We start from the raw sequence: 15,705 nt of genomic DNA, 5'->3' as shown, positions 1-15,705 counted from the left end.
ACTCTATCAGTTGTGAGTTAAAGCTAGAGCTTAAGGAATGGGGGGGGGGGGGCCTTCCATGGCTTAATTGCCCCATCCTATGTAAAGAACTTTTACTAAGGTATAGTAGCATTAATAGTTGTGACAATTATGAATTATCAGTTTGTGATTATTACAGTTACTTTAACTTTATTTTATCTAAATTTTTAATGAGAAGGATGAGTGAGCAAAGTATGAGCTGTACATCCCTATTGCCTATAAGCAAGAATGATACAATGAAAAAATTTGCAGTAACATAACATACAGTGTAATTCTATAAATTTTATCTACCTATGTGCTTGCCTTTTAAATGTCTATGGAGAGAGTCAAAAAAAAAATCAAGATTTCTTAGTGTCAGAGCTTAGTTTTTATAAGTGAGATTGAACATACTCATTTTCTTTATATAAAAATGAAATTTTTAAAAATATATTTAAATAGATGAACTTATTTCTTTCACACTTTATAAAATCTGTTTGGGAATATCCTCCCAAAATTAAGTCTTTGATGCTATTTGCCTTTGTTCCCTGCAGTTCTTTTGAGTGTCATCAAAATCTGGCCTTGCCACAGAAAAAGTTTTGGAAATAATGTGGTTGCACTTCAGCACATATGTGAGAATTCCATTTATGTGTGGATTTACTTAATGCCACTGAACTGTACACTTAAAAATGGTTAGAAGGGCAGGGGCACCTGGGTGACTCAGATGGTTAAGCATCTGCCTTCAGCTCGGATTGTGATCCCAGGGTCCTGGGATTGAGTCCCACATCAGGCTCTGCTCTGTGCTCAGCGGGGAGCCTGCTTCTCCCTCTCCCTCTGCCTCTCCCCCTGCTTGTGCTCTCTCTTTCTCTGTATCTCTGTGTCTCAAATGAATAAATAAAATCTTTTTTAAAAAAATAGAAGGGCAAATTTTGTTAATATATATATACTTTGTGCACAATATTTTTTAAAAATCTGGCCTTGCCCCCGGAGGTATATCACACATACGAACATTTGTCATGTGTGTCACAGTTACATAAATATTGATGATAATTGCCAACTTGGAAAAAGAAACATGAACAGTTTAAAACAGTAGCCACCCTTACTCAAAATGATACAGTGAAATACCAGAACTTCATGGTTGTGACAGCGTCCATCAAATGATTTAAGTATTAGAAGACTCTAGAACTAGATGACCTCCAAGATTCCTCTCTACCTGGAGATTGTTTGAATTTGGAGATAAACATTGGTTTCTTTAGTTAAATAGAGATTTAAAACCCATGGAAACAAACCAAATGTCCATCAACAGGTGAATAAACAAAATGTATATACATACAATGGAATATTATACAACCTTTAAAAAGGAAGTAAATTGATACATGCTACAACATGGATGAACCTTAAAGACATTGTGCTAAGCGAAATAAGCCAGTCTCATAAGGACAGATATTGGATGATTCCATTTATATGAGGTACCTAGAGTAGTCAGATTCATGGAGACAGAAAGTAGAAGGGTGGTTACCAGGAGCTGGATAGAGAATGAGGAGTTATTGTTTAATGAATACAGACTTATAGTATGGGATGATGAAAAAGTTCTAGAGGTGGGTAGTGATGATAGTTGCACAACAGCATAAGTGTACTTAATGCCACTGAGCTGTACACTTAAAAACGGTTAAAATAGTAAATTTTATGTGTATTTTTCATAATAAAAAGAAACCTTAATTTACTGCTGTTAATTAAATAGCTTAGATGATCTAGGCATTTTATTTTATAGTAGAGTTCTAGAAAACTTTCTAAAGAGAGTAATATGGGTACATTACCAATACAGTGAAACTGCTTTTTGATATACAGATACTACTTGAAATGTGGCAGGCAAATGAGCTTGTATTTAATTTTATTTGATTTTTATTTAATTTGAATTAAGATAACCACATGTGGCTAATGACTACTTCATAAAAGTATAGTTTTATATTTTCTCATCCTTTTACTTTCAGCCTGCCTATATCATTATATTTGAAGTGAGTTTCTTATGGATAGCATGTAGTTGACTTATTTTTTTAATATCAACTCTGCCAAATCTGTGTCTTTTAATTGGTTTTATTTGGACTTTTTACATTCAGTGAAATTACTGGTAAGTTCAGACTTAACACTGCCATCTTATTTTTTGTTTTTGTTTGTTCCATATCTTTTTGTTTCCCTGTTTTCTTTTTTCTCCCTTCCTGTATATTACTTTTACCTTTTTTGAGAATTTCCCTTTGATTTATCCAGTGTTTTGAGTATCTCTCTTTGTATAGATTATTTTGAATTTGCCCTAAGAATTACATCATACATGAATAAACGTCTTATAGTGTACTGATGTCAACATTTTACCAGTTGGAATGAAGTATAGAAAGCTTACCTCCTTTTAAAGTCCCGTTACCCTCCCCTGTTTAATAGTTGTCTTAAATATTTTCTCTACATACTTGGAGAACCACTCAAACAGTGTTATAATTTTTGATTCAGTTGTGTCGAACATAATGTAGAAAAGTCAGAAGAGAGGAAAGATTCTTGCCTATATTTTTTTCTATCATTCTTCCTTCCATTTCAAGAACAATCTGTACCCATTCTTTTGTAGTAGATCTGTTGGCAACAGATTCTCTAGTTTTCATTCCATCTGCGAGTATCTTGATTTCCCCTTTATTCCTGAAGGATCTTTTCACTGGATATAGAATTCTTGAGTGGCGGTTTCTTTGAACACTTACAAAGTGTTGTGCCACTTCCATCTGGGCTCATGAGTTTTTATGAGAAATCATCTGTTACTTGAATTGTTTTCCCCTTATAAGTAAAGAGGCATTTCTGTCTTGCTGCTTTTAAGATTTTCCTTTTGTCTTTAGTTTCCAACAGTTTGATTGTGATGTATCTAGGCATGGATCTTTGGATTTATCTTCTTTGGGGTTTGTTGAGCTTCTCAGATCTCTAGGTTTAGGTTTTTTGCCAAATTTGGAAAGTTTTCGACCTCTTGTTGAGGGAGAGGAATAGTTTTTCAGCTCTACCCTCTCTCTCCTCTCCTCTCAGGACTCTGAGGATATGAATGTTAGTCTTTTCTATAGTTCCTAGGCCCCTGAGTTTCTCTTCATACTTTTAGTCTATTTTCTTTGTTATCCAAATTGAGTAATTTTAATTTTTTCTTCAAGTTTACTGATTCTTTCACCTGTCCTCTCCATTCTTCTGTTCAATTCTTCAACTCATCTCTTGAGTTTTTCATTTTAATTATATTTTGTAATGGCTTTAAAATTAGCATACTGTACATGCTATTCACCCATTTAAAATGTACAATTCAGTGACTTTTTAGTATATTCACTGATTTGTGCATCCACCGCCACAATCAATTTTAGAATATTTTCATTACTCCCAAAAAACTTGAACCCTTTCGCTGTCACCCCAAATTTCCCCCACCCCCCCCAGCCCTCAACAACCACTAATCTACTTCTGTTTCTAGATTTGCCTATTAGATTTCCTGTTACCTATTGATACTATATCAAAATACAATTGACTTTCTTATGTTGACCTTGTATCCAGTCACTTATTCTAGGAGGCTTTTTTTATTTTTTCTAATTCCTTGGTTGTAGGTAATCATATCCAAATAGGAACAGTTTTATTTTTTGCTTTCATACACACACAGACACATACCTTTTGGTTCTTTTTCTTGGCCTTTTTTCTGATCTTAGGGGGAAAGTATCCAATCTTTATCTGGTAAATATGTTATTACCGATAGGGTTTTTTTTTTTTAAGATTTTATTTATTTGAGAGAGAATGAGAGATAGAGAGCACAAGAGGGAAGAGGGTCAGAGGGAGAAGCTGCGGGACTCGATCCTGGGACTCCAGGATCATGATCTGATCCGAAGGCAGTCGCTTAACCAACTGAGCCACCCAGGCGCCCTACCTATAGGGTTTTTAACCTCTCTACCAGGTTAAAGAAGTTCCCTTTTATTCTTAGTTAAGAGTTTATCATGAAGGGATGCTGAGTTTTTTTCAAAACTTTTTCAGCATCAATCGAAATTATCATGTGGCATTTCTTCTTTAGACTGTGAATATGGTGGATTAAATTGACTGGTTTTTTTAATGCTGACCAGCATTGTAATCCTAAAATAAACCCCTCTTGATTGTGGTATTATTTTCTTTTTATTTTTGTAGTGCTAGAATTGATTTGCTAATACTTTGTTAAGGGTTTACATCTGTGTTCACAAAGGATATTGTTCTGGGGTTTGTTTTTACAGACTTTGGCCTTTGGTATCAGAGTAATGCTGTACTTAAAAAATGAGAGGTGTTCTCTTTTGATTCTCTGGAAGACATTATATGATTGACATTACTTCTTCAAATGTTTCATAGAATTCTCTAATGAAACCATCTGGACCTGAAGATTTCTTTAGAATGATTTTAATTATCAGTTCAATAAGATTGTTCGGGTTATCTGTTTCATCTTGGTTGAATTTTGTGCGTAGTTATATCTCAGGAATTGGTCCATTTTGTTTTTGTTATTGAATTTATGTGTACAGTTATTCATAGTATTCTTTTTTTTTTGTAGGAAAAAGGAAAAAAATCCAGTAATCATAAATTTTGAAAAGATCTGGTTGGCTTTATTCAGCAATTCATGAAATGGGCAGCATCTCTTATAGAGTGGAACTCCAAAGAATTATACTAAAATGTGTAAGAATAAGGAATTTATACTAGGCATTTGTTGATTGGTTAAAGCAGGATTCCTTTCCTCATATGGAGCAAAAGAAAGTCTTGGAGGCAGGTTGTGCTGAGCAGGCAAATGCTGATTGGTTAGCGTAGGCTTTACTTTTCTGGAAGAGCCAAGCACAAAAACTTAGTTAAGTTCTAGTTTGCTAACATGGGGCTTAGCATAAGCAACTCCATTTTGGGCCTGGTCTGGACAACTGATACCCTTTTTTTCTTCCTGATATCAGTAATTCATTTTATCTTTTTTTTTTTTTGGTCAGTCTTACTAGAGCTTTATGAATTTTATTGATCTTTATAAAGAACATGTATTTGGTTTTATTGATTTTTCTCTGTATTTTCATTTTCTTTTTTTTAAGATTTTATTTATTTGAGAGAGAGAGAGCACATGCACTGAGCGGGGTGGGAGGGGGGAAGGGGCAGGTGGACTCCACGCTGAGCAGGATCCCACAACCCGAGCAGAAACCAGCTCAGCTACCCAGGTGCCTCCAACTGTATTGATTTCTGCGCTATTAATTTCTTCCTTCTACCTGCGCTTTGTTTTTATTTTGTTCTTTTCTAGATTTTCAAGGTAGAAGCTCTAGATTACTGATTTTTGAAACCTTGCTCATTTTCTGATATAAGCTTTTAACAGTATGAATTTCCCTCTAAGGGGTTCTGCACCCATTTCCAATGTGGTGGATGGTAGAGGGGTCCCACACCAACAAGCACTTCTCTTAACACGAACTGGGTATCCTACAATTTAACTCCATTCTGACACTCTCTACCCAGAAATAGTGTCATATCTCACCAGTTAAGGGGTCAATACTATAAGATTTCCCCTCTTCCTCACTCTGCAAGTTTAGATGGCAGTCACAAGCCTTCTATATCACCTGTGCTTCTGACTAACCAGTTATAGATTGGAAGTTCCAAAAAAACCTCTTTTGGGGTTTAATTTGCTAGAGCAGCTCACAGATCTCAGAGAAACATTTTACTTACGAGATTACCAATTTATTATAAAAGGATATATAATTCAGGAACAACCAGATGGAAAAGATGCATAAGGCAAAATTACAGGGAAAGGATGCAGAGCTTCCATGCCCTCTCCAAATATACCACTTTGCCTAAATCTTCCACATGTTCAACAACCCAGAACCCCCATACCTCTTTTGGAGTTATGTGTAGGCTTGATTCCATAAACCTGATAGAGTCAGCCTCCAGGCCTTTTTCCCAGAGGTCAGAGGAGTAAGACTGAAAGTTCCATCCCTCCAAACCACATGGTTGGTTCTCCTGGCAACTAGTCCCCATCCTTAGGTATGGTCTAAAAGTTAGGTCACTAACAAGACACACCTTTGCTGCCCTCATCACTTAGGAAATTCCAAGGTTATAGGGGCTCTGTACCAGAAACTGGGAAAAAGAACAAATATTTTTTAATATAAACCAGAGTATCACACTCTCTAAACACTATTTTAGCTGCATCCCATTAATTCTTATATGTTCGATTTTTGTTCAGTTCAGCATATTGTCTAACTTCCCTTGAGTCTTGCTCTTTGACCCATGGATTAGTTAGTAGAACTGTGTTTAATTTCCAAGTGTTTGGGGATTTTTTTTTTCTTGTTAATTCCATTAGGATCAGAGAACATGCTTTGGAAACAATACGTACTCTGTTGTTATCAGGTAGAATGTTCCTCCTTTTTTTTTTAAGATTTTATTTATTTATTTGACAGAGAGAGACACAGCAAGAGAGGGAACACAAGCAGGGGGAGTGGGAGAGGGAGAAGCAGGCTTCCCACGGAGCAGGGAGCCCGATGCGGGGCTCGATCCCAGGACCCTGGGATCATGACCTGAGCCGAAGGCAGACACTTAATAACTGAGCCACCCAGGCGCCCTAGAATGTTCTATAAATGTCAGTTTTATCCAGTTGGTTGATGGTGTTGTTCATTTCCATATCTTATGCCTATTTTCTGTCTACTAGTTCCATTGATGGCTGAGGCAGGAGTGTTAAAATCTCCAAATAAAATTGAGGGACCTGTCTGTTTCTCTTTTCATTTCCCTGTTTTCGCTTTGTGTATTTTGAAACTCTTTTTTAAGGTGTTTACACATTTAGAATTGCTTTACTCCTGATGAATTGACTGATTACAGCTTTCTTTTGATTAGTGTTTGATTGGTGTATGTTTTACCCAGCCTTCTTTTAACCCACCTAAAATATGCTTGAAATGAATTTCTTGTATACATTATATATTTGTTTTTTTTTTTAAAGATTTTATTTATTTATTTCAGAGAGAGAGAGAATGAGAGATAGAGAGCACGAGAGGGAAGAGGGTCAGAGGGAGAAGCAGACTCCCTGCTGAGCAGGAAGCCCGATGTGGGACTCAATCCCGGGACTCCAGGATCATGACCTGAGCCGAAGGCAGTCGCCCAACCAACTGAGCCACCCAGGCGCCCTACATTATATATTTGGATAATTTTCTCTCTGTCTCTTTAATCCAATCTGACAGTTTATTTTAATTGGTGTGTTTAGGCCATTTACAATGACTGTAACAATGAGTGAGGTTGGTAAGTTGGGCCTCCCTTCTTTTACCCATTCCCCACTTAATGGTACCTCTGGTACAGCTCACTGAGAATACTGGGAACCCAGTCATCCTTGCCCCAGCTCATGAAGTGATGGTTCCGTGCCAGAGACGTAAAACCTAGAGGACCTCCAGTTACTGTCCCCTCCACCAAGCACTCAGCTTCTAGAGCCGAGGTGTTGCTGGGAGAGGAGCTTACCTTTATCTCCATCCTCTGCTCCAGAACTCTGACTCAGAGATTTTGCCTGGGAGGAGAAGCAGACCATAAAACAAATAGCTCCTAATCTCTTCTCAAAACAACTGACTTCATTTGTAACTTTTTCTTTACCTTTAAACCCTGATAATATATATAGGCATTTTATATTTATATATATATATATATATGCACCAAACCAGATAGAAATTTTATGATGTATATTTATCCATTCACATATTTCACAACCTTTTTTGTGTCTATCGTGCTAGATACTGACAGGATCAAAAGATAAATTAAGGGCACCTGGGTGGTTCAGTCGGTTGGGCATCTGCCTTTGGCTCAGGTCATGATCCCAGGCTCCTGGGATCGAGCCCCGCGTTGGGCTCTCTGCTCAGTGGGGAGCCTGCTTTCCCCCTCTCTTCCCCTCTCACTATCTCTGTCTCTCTCTCAAATAAATAAATAGGGGCGCCTGGGTGGCTCAGTCGTTAAGTGTCTGCCTTCGGCTCAGGTCATGATCCCAGATCCTGGGATCCAGCCCCGCATCGGACTCCCTGCTCTGCGGGAAGCCTTCTCCCTCTCCCACTCCCCGCTGCTTGTATTCCCTCTCTCACTGTCTCTCTCTCTGTCAAATTAAAAAAAAAAAAAATCTTCAAATAAAATCTTCAAAAAAAGGAAAGAGAAAGAAAGCATGGGAAAACAAAAGATTTTAAAAATAATAATAATAAATTAGATGCCAAAAAGTGTTTTCACTGAATCCTTTTGCTCTGCCTGCTCTCTGAGCTTCTCACAACTTGCCTTCACATTCTTCCCTATACGTTCTTTAGTTGTCTTTAGTTCTAACAAAATCAACAGAATGAGATTTATCAGTGACTTATGTAAGATCCAGTATTTAGATCCACCCCTAACCTCTTTCCTGAACTCCACATCCAAATGGGCAACTTCAGGGGTGCCTGGGTGGCTCAGTCGTTAGGTGTCTGCCTTCGGCTCAGGCCCCATATCAGGCTCCCCTCTCGGTGGGGAGCCTGCTTCTCCCTCTGCCTGCTGCCCCTCCTGCTTGTGCTCACTCTCTGTCAAAGAAATAAATTCTTTTTTTTAAAAAATGGGCAACATATATAAATTTACACAAACATTCCTCTTTAGTTTTTCTAATTTAGTATGCCTAAAACCAAAATATTCTTTCTCTTCATCATTAACCCCTACCAAAATCCTTCCTCTTTCATTCTCTTATTTGGTGAAAACACCATCCACTCAGTCCCCCACATTAGAAACCTCGGGTCACATTCTTCTCTCCTAGCTACTCCCTGACCCCATCCCTGATAGAAGGTGGTTTTACCTCCTAAATATTTCTTAAATGTATTTTCTCTATCCTCAGTGCCACTTAGTTTGATTTTATTTTATCATATACTGTTGTAATAGCCACCCTCAAATCTACCCTCTATATTGCCATCAGAATAACCTTTTTAAAATGTAGATAAGACTGTACTACTCCCCAGTGGCTACTCGTACTTACTGAATAAGATTTCATTAGGTCCTTATGAGTTCATACTAAGACTTTAAATGATGGTTATCTTGTACTTCTGATACTCCATTTATTTGCCAGAACATTTCCTCCTTTTCATCTCATTCCTGTGAGAGAATCAGCAAACACATTAAACAGTGGTTTTGCTTAGACCAATTTTAGCTGCCTAGTGTATTGTGATTACTTGTCTTTGGGAAGGGTATATGAAGTAGATTTATATTTGAACTCATCTCTGATAACAATCAAGATAATGATTTCAGTGGCCTTACCTGGCTGTCTTGGCACAGGGCTTTATGCCTTTTATCCATTCTGTTGTGTTATCCCAGGCTGATCATTTTGTCTTCCCATATTAGAATATTCAGTGACCTTATTCAGCTAGAAATCTTAAGGTTTTTTTTTTTTCTTTTTTCCCCTTTACATACACATTTATCTGCATAGTACATTCAAAGGGATTTTTATCTAATGGATTGTTTAATGTTTAAACTGACACCACCCTCTGCATGCTCACATTTTCTTTTACCCTTTTTTTTTAAAGATTTTATTTATTTTGAGAGAAAGCACTAGAGACAGTGAGCATGAGTGGGGGGAGGGGGAGATGGGGAAGGCAGGGGGAGATGGGGAGGACAGAGGGAGAGGGAGAAGCAGATTCCCCACTGAGTGGGGAGCCCGACACAGGTCTCTATCCCAGGGCCGCAGGATCATGACCTGACCCAAAGGCAGACACTTAACCGACTGAGCCATATAGGTGCCCTTTATTTTTTTTTTTAATTTTTTAGTTTAATTTCCAGTATAGTTAGCATACAATGTTATATTAGTTTCAGGTGCATGCTCACATTTAGAATGTTGTACCGTGCCTATTAATAATTTGTCAGTATATACATTGCACAGGGAAGCACATCAGGATGGTGAACACTCACTGAGATCATGTGTGATCCCATGATAGCGTGGAACTCCTTTCTGCTTTATCACCTGGCAGAATTCTACTTTCATTAGGCCCTATCCTCTGTGATGCCTCTTCTCCCTTGTACATTCAGAATTAATTACCTTTTCATTGCTTTCACATAGCACGGCTGCATACCTTTGTAGTCTCAGTTAAGAACATGTCTTTTTCATAAGGACTGTAAGCTCAGTGAGGTCGAGGATAATGTTTTATTTGTACTTAAGTTTTTCCCTTCACATAATAAAGTGTCTCACATTTGGTGAATTCTCTACTGAGAAAATCAGTTATAATTTGACTGTTAGAATACCTGATTCAGTCTTACTAATATTTGTGCCCAAAACAAGGGAGGTAAAAATAGTAAAGTTATGCTCAGTTTTAATACTGCCATACCTACCATATTTGCATGCAGTTCTGGGGACCATTATTAAAGGAACATTGAAAAGTGGAGATGGTTGAGAACAAGGATGTTAATCAAATTTTAAGGAGCACTTGAAGGCATTAGGATGTTTAGTTTAAAGAAGAGAAACCATAGGAAAGAGTGGCATGTGACTGCCATCTTCAGTTTTTGAAGGCCTTTTTCAGGGAAAAGAAAAAGTAGACCTACTGTGTATGACTTCAGAGTTTGAACGAAGAAGACCTGAAACCCCAGTTTTGTAGCAGTATGCTGGGGTTTTAAAGAAAAAATTTGATAACTGTGCAAAAAAAAAAAAAAAAGAATAAATACCCATACTCCTACCAGTGATTCCCTTGAATATGATGAAAGCTCTTGTACATACCTGCAGACATTATTCTGTATACAGTTTCAGAAGGATCGTGGCTCCCTTAGGGAATCCACAAATCTCAGGTTAAGACCTCATGTTCTCTTGTTCTGTGTCTGTGATGTGGATACAAATACTCTTTCATCACATTTTTCACCAAATATATAGTAATATGTACTACTGAGTGTCCACTATATATCAGTAATTGTTCATTCATTTTAATACTCAGAACCAAACATTTTTCCAGGTCCATTAAAGACTCATCATCTTTAGCATCTTTTAAAATTGATGGCTGTATTTTTGAAGTATTTGAAATCTTTTTTAACCAATTTCCAAAGTGGCTTTGTTTTATATTTATTTCAGTACTAACAATAAAAAAGTTATTTATAACAGATAAAATAATTAATGTACATAGTTGTATTTTTTTTTACACTGGAAAAGTACTGTGATCTAAGAGTCAAAAGACCCAGACTGTAGCTTTGTTTGTCATTTGTTAGTCACGTAACTTTTCTGAGCATTAGCTTTCTTGTCTTTATCAAGAGGCCTCCCTGACTTCACATAGAGGGTGTAAAAAGAGGTTAGGGAAAAATACTATAAAAACTGAAGCATTATTAGATGTGCTAAATTAAAACTATTTGAGAATGTCAGTTTTTTGTATTTTTAGTAAATGTGAAATCGAATAAAGGCAAACTAACTTCTTTTTAAGGGAAAATCCAATCAATTGATTACTAGCCATTTTTTTATAAATTTATTTCCAGAAAGTGTGTTTCATTGTATTAGGAACATAAACAATAAAAATAACTGCTTTCATTTGTTGAGCATTCACAAAGCACCAAGTACTGCGCTAAGCATTACTATATATATTGTTTCATTTACAGGTAACAGGTTGTTACAGGTAACAACCATGGAGGAATTGTTGAGGAAAGAATCCAGGCCTATCACATTCTAAAACTTGAAGTCTTAACCCCCTATATTTAATCACTTTATATCCTAAAAGAGGCAGTATATAGCGTTAAGGTTAAGAGGGAAGCTGTAGAGCCAGCCTGTCTGGATTTGAACCTTTGGTCTGCCACTTAAGAACTTTCTAATTTAGCAAAATAGTTAACCCTTTTCTGTTAAACAGGACTAATAATGTCCTTATTGATAGATAGGACAGTCAACTAAAATATCAATTATGAAGCATTTAGAACAGTGTTTGGCACAGAGAGAACTCTATAATTGTAAATCTGTATAATTGTCTTATATACAAACTTATTATTTAAAACTATTCAGCTCATTAAAACATTAGCTTATAGACTCCACTGATTGGAGAGTTTGGGGGGATGGTAAGGAGAATGTATTTTAATATATTCCCTACCTTGAACTTTCTCTCTACCATCCTTAAGCTTTTTTTATTTAGCACAGTGGCCACATGAAAATAATGTAAATCACCTTCTATTTCAATCACTACACTGTCAATTAATGCTTATTTTATGTGTTTTTTAGGACATTTCTGATTCATTTGCATCCTTGAAGAGCATCTGTAGAAGAGGAAGGAAAAGATGGGTGTGAAAACATTTACTCATAGCTCCTCTTCCCACAGCCAGGAAATGCTTGGAAAGCTTAATATGCTGCGGAATGATGGACATTTTTGTGATATCACAATTCGTGTCCAGGACAAAATCTTCCGGGCACATAAGGTGGTACTAGCAGCTTGCAGTGATTTCTTTCGCACCAAACTTGTAGGCCAAGCAGAGGATGAGAACAAGAATGTGTTGGATTTGCATCATGTTACAGTGACTGGCTTTATACCCCTTTTAGAATATGCTTACACAGCCACTCTGTCAATTAACACAGAAAATATCATTGATGTTCTAGCTGCAGCCAGCTATATGCAAATGTTTAGTGTTGCTAGCACCTGCTCAGAGTTCATGAAATCAAGCATTTTATGGAATACACCCAACAGCCAACCAGAAAAGGGTCTAGATGCTGGACAAGAAAATAACTCTAACTGCAATTTTACTTCTCGAGATGGAAGTATTTCGCCTGTGTCTTCAGAGTGCAGTGTGGTAGAAAGAACCATTCCTGTCTGCCGAGAGTCCCGGAGAAAGCGCAAAAGCTACATTGTTATGTCTCCTGAAAGTCCTGTAAAGTGTAGCACGCAAACAAGTTCTCCCCAAGTATTGAATTCTTCAGCTTCCTACTCAGAAAATAGAAATCAACCAGTTGACTCTTCTTTAGCTTTTCCCTGGACTTTTCCTTTTGGAATTGATCGAAGGATTCAGCCTGATAAGGTTAAGCAGGCAGAAAATAACCGGACTTTAGAATTACCTGGCCCATCTGAGACAGGGAGAAGAATGACTGATTATGTGACTTGTGAGAGCACAAAAACTACCTTGCCTCTGGGTACTGAAGAAGATGTCCGGGTCAAAGTAGAAAGGTTAAGTGATGAGGAGGTCCATGAGGAAGTGTCTCAGCCTGTCAGTGCATCTCAGAGTTCACTGAGTGATCAGCAGACAGTGCCAGGAAGTGAACAAGTCCAAGAAGACCTTCTGATTAGCCCACAGTCTTCCTCCATAGGTACACTGTCTTCTGTGTTTTTTCATGATATTGTAAAGTCACCTTGAGTATTTTTTTTTCAATTTGAGCATTTTTAAGTACCTTTTAGATAAAAGTTGTGTGCTGGATCCTGTAGGAATCATGAAAAAGAATAAAACACAGTAACTGGGATTTTTTAGATACTATTAGTACTATTTTTTTTTTTTTACAAGTTATGCATTGAGAAAGAAAATAGCTAAACAATTTCTGACGGGTCAGAGACAGATTATGTTATATGTGAATTGTGAATTATTTTCAATACAGAATATACCAGTTTTTAAAAATCCGGTTAGTGTTTTATTCTTTGTCAAAATATTTACTGAAAACTTAACCCTGTGCCAAACATTGGGGATATATGATAAAAAAGACATAGTGCCTCCATCTGAGGGTTTAATAGTCTAATTGAGGAAGCAGAGGTGTAAATCAGTGATTAGTACTAGGCTAGAGATAGGAACAAAGTGTTAAGGGTCACAAAGGAAAGAGCAAGTTAGCACTATATATTTGAACTGGATCTTAGTAAGTATGAGTTTGCCCAGGAGAGGGAATGACTTACCTTTGAAAATGAATAAAAGCCCAGAGAAGTGGAAAACCATTGCGTGTTTGGGAAGCGGCAAATTCAGTTTAAAATGATGTGAATAAACTATGGAAGCCTGCAAGTATTGGAAATAATGAGAGATAAGACAAAATGAGCAGTTGAGAGCATATCATGAAGAATCTTAAACACTAGTTTCACTTAGGATTTCACTTGCATTTAACTACATATAACAGATCCCATCAAAGTGGCTTAGACCAAACCGGGTTTTATTTTTATCACATAAAATGTTCAGAAGTATGAAGTCCAGGACTGGTATGGTGGCTTTACAGTGTAATCAGTCTGGCCTGTGTCCCTTGTATATTTATAATCCACCATCCTTAGTTTGTCAGTTTCATTGATATGCTTATTGCTTCTTAGTTACAAGATGCTTGCTTCATCTTTAGCCTCATATTCTAGCAAGGGGCAGTGCTTATATCAAGAAAGCACAGATGTTCCCAGAAATCCTTAAAAAAGCTGCCAGATTATGTCATTTGGTCTTTCCTAGCTGTAAGGGAATCTGAGAAGATATGTATATTAGTTGGATATATAGCTGCCTCAAACAGGATTGGAGGGGCATGGATACCATGTGCAACTAGCAGTGTCTGCCACAGTTAGACCACATAAGCTTGAATGTTATCCTCATGGTAATAAGGAGTCTACCTTAAAGGGAATAAAAATAAGACACAGATACTTAGGAAAATTAATTTGATATTAGTATGCAGGGGAGTTTGGGCAGAGAGACAGAAACTAGTTACAGGAGAATTGTTTTTGTATGAATGAAGATGCTTAGAGTAAAACTATAAAGAAATAAAAGACTTCATAAAGGAAGAATCATTACTACCTAATGATATTGAATATGTGAATGGAGGGATTGGGAGGGGTTAGAGAACTTTAGATGACTAGAAAAATAGTGATAACATCTTATTCACTGATTCTGTCATTTTTCATATTTAAATAGAGATATGTCTTACAATTTTCTACAGTAGCTTTTTCTTAATGTTACAAAAAATAATGGTAATTATATAACAGATAGAAGTCTGTTAAATTCAGTTACTATAAATATGAAAATCAATGGAAGAAGATGGGAACCTAGTTTTAAGAGTAAGTCAATAAGGTCAAGTCTGTGAATTATGCTTGGGTGATGACCAAGTAATGTCATGCTGCAAAGCAGTTGAAAAAGCAAGATTGGTGAAATCAAGACTAAAGATTACCGGTTTAGGGCTTTTCTTTTAGCAGTGACAGATTGAATCTCAACAGGAAAATATATATATAAGCTAAAACCAAAGGACTGATCCTTGAGAAATATCTATATTCAGGGAGAGAAGAAGTGCCAGGAAAGAATAATAAGGAGTTCTCCAAAAGATTGGAGAACCAGGAATGCCATATTAACTTCTAACTTTGTTGATTTCTTGAATTTTGACCCACTGTATGAGTTTATCAGTGTTGTCACTACAAAGTGTACTACAAACTGGATGATACAAAACAATAGTTTATTCTCTCATCGTTCAGAAGGTCAGAACTCTGAAATCAAAGTGTTGGCAGGGCCATGTTCCCTCAGAAGGTTGTAGAAAAGGATTCTTTCTTGCCTCTTCCTAGCTTTTGGCAGTTACGAGTACTCCTTGCTGTTCCTCAACTTGTAGTTGCATCCCTCTGATTTCTACCTCCATCTTCATGTGGCCTTCCTGTGTTTCTGGCTCCAAATCTCCCTTATCTTATAAGGACACTAGTCCTTGGATCAGCGCCCGCCCTACTCAGGATGACCTCATCTAACTTGATTACATCTGCAAAGACAGTATTTCCAAATAGGGTCACATTCCTACGTATCAGGGGTTAGGACTTGAATATGGCTTTTTGGGAGACATAGTTCTACTCACAGCACCAA

General features: G+C 37.0%; 1 protein-coding gene across 2 annotated transcripts in view; it reads left to right on the top strand.

The window, feature by feature from the left end:
- Positions 1 to 15,705, top strand: part of ZBTB44 (zinc finger and BTB domain containing 44) — a 55,669-nt gene that overhangs the window by 18,751 nt on the left and 21,213 nt on the right. For both annotated transcript variants that reach the window (XM_035722691.1, XM_035722692.1), the window contains exon 2: positions 12,158 to 13,231. In XM_035722691.1, coding sequence (XP_035578584.1) covers positions 12,214 to 13,231 — 1,018 coding nt within the window. In that variant the 5' untranslated portion in view covers positions 12,158 to 12,213. The remainder of the gene's footprint in view (positions 1 to 12,157; positions 13,232 to 15,705) is intronic.

Source organism: Zalophus californianus, chromosome 11 (assembly GCF_009762305.2).
Source record: "Zalophus californianus isolate mZalCal1 chromosome 11, mZalCal1.pri.v2, whole genome shotgun sequence".
NCBI classification, from domain to species: Eukaryota; Metazoa; Chordata; class Mammalia; order Carnivora; family Otariidae; genus Zalophus; species Zalophus californianus.
This window is presented reverse-complemented; position numbering and strand designations above follow the sequence as displayed.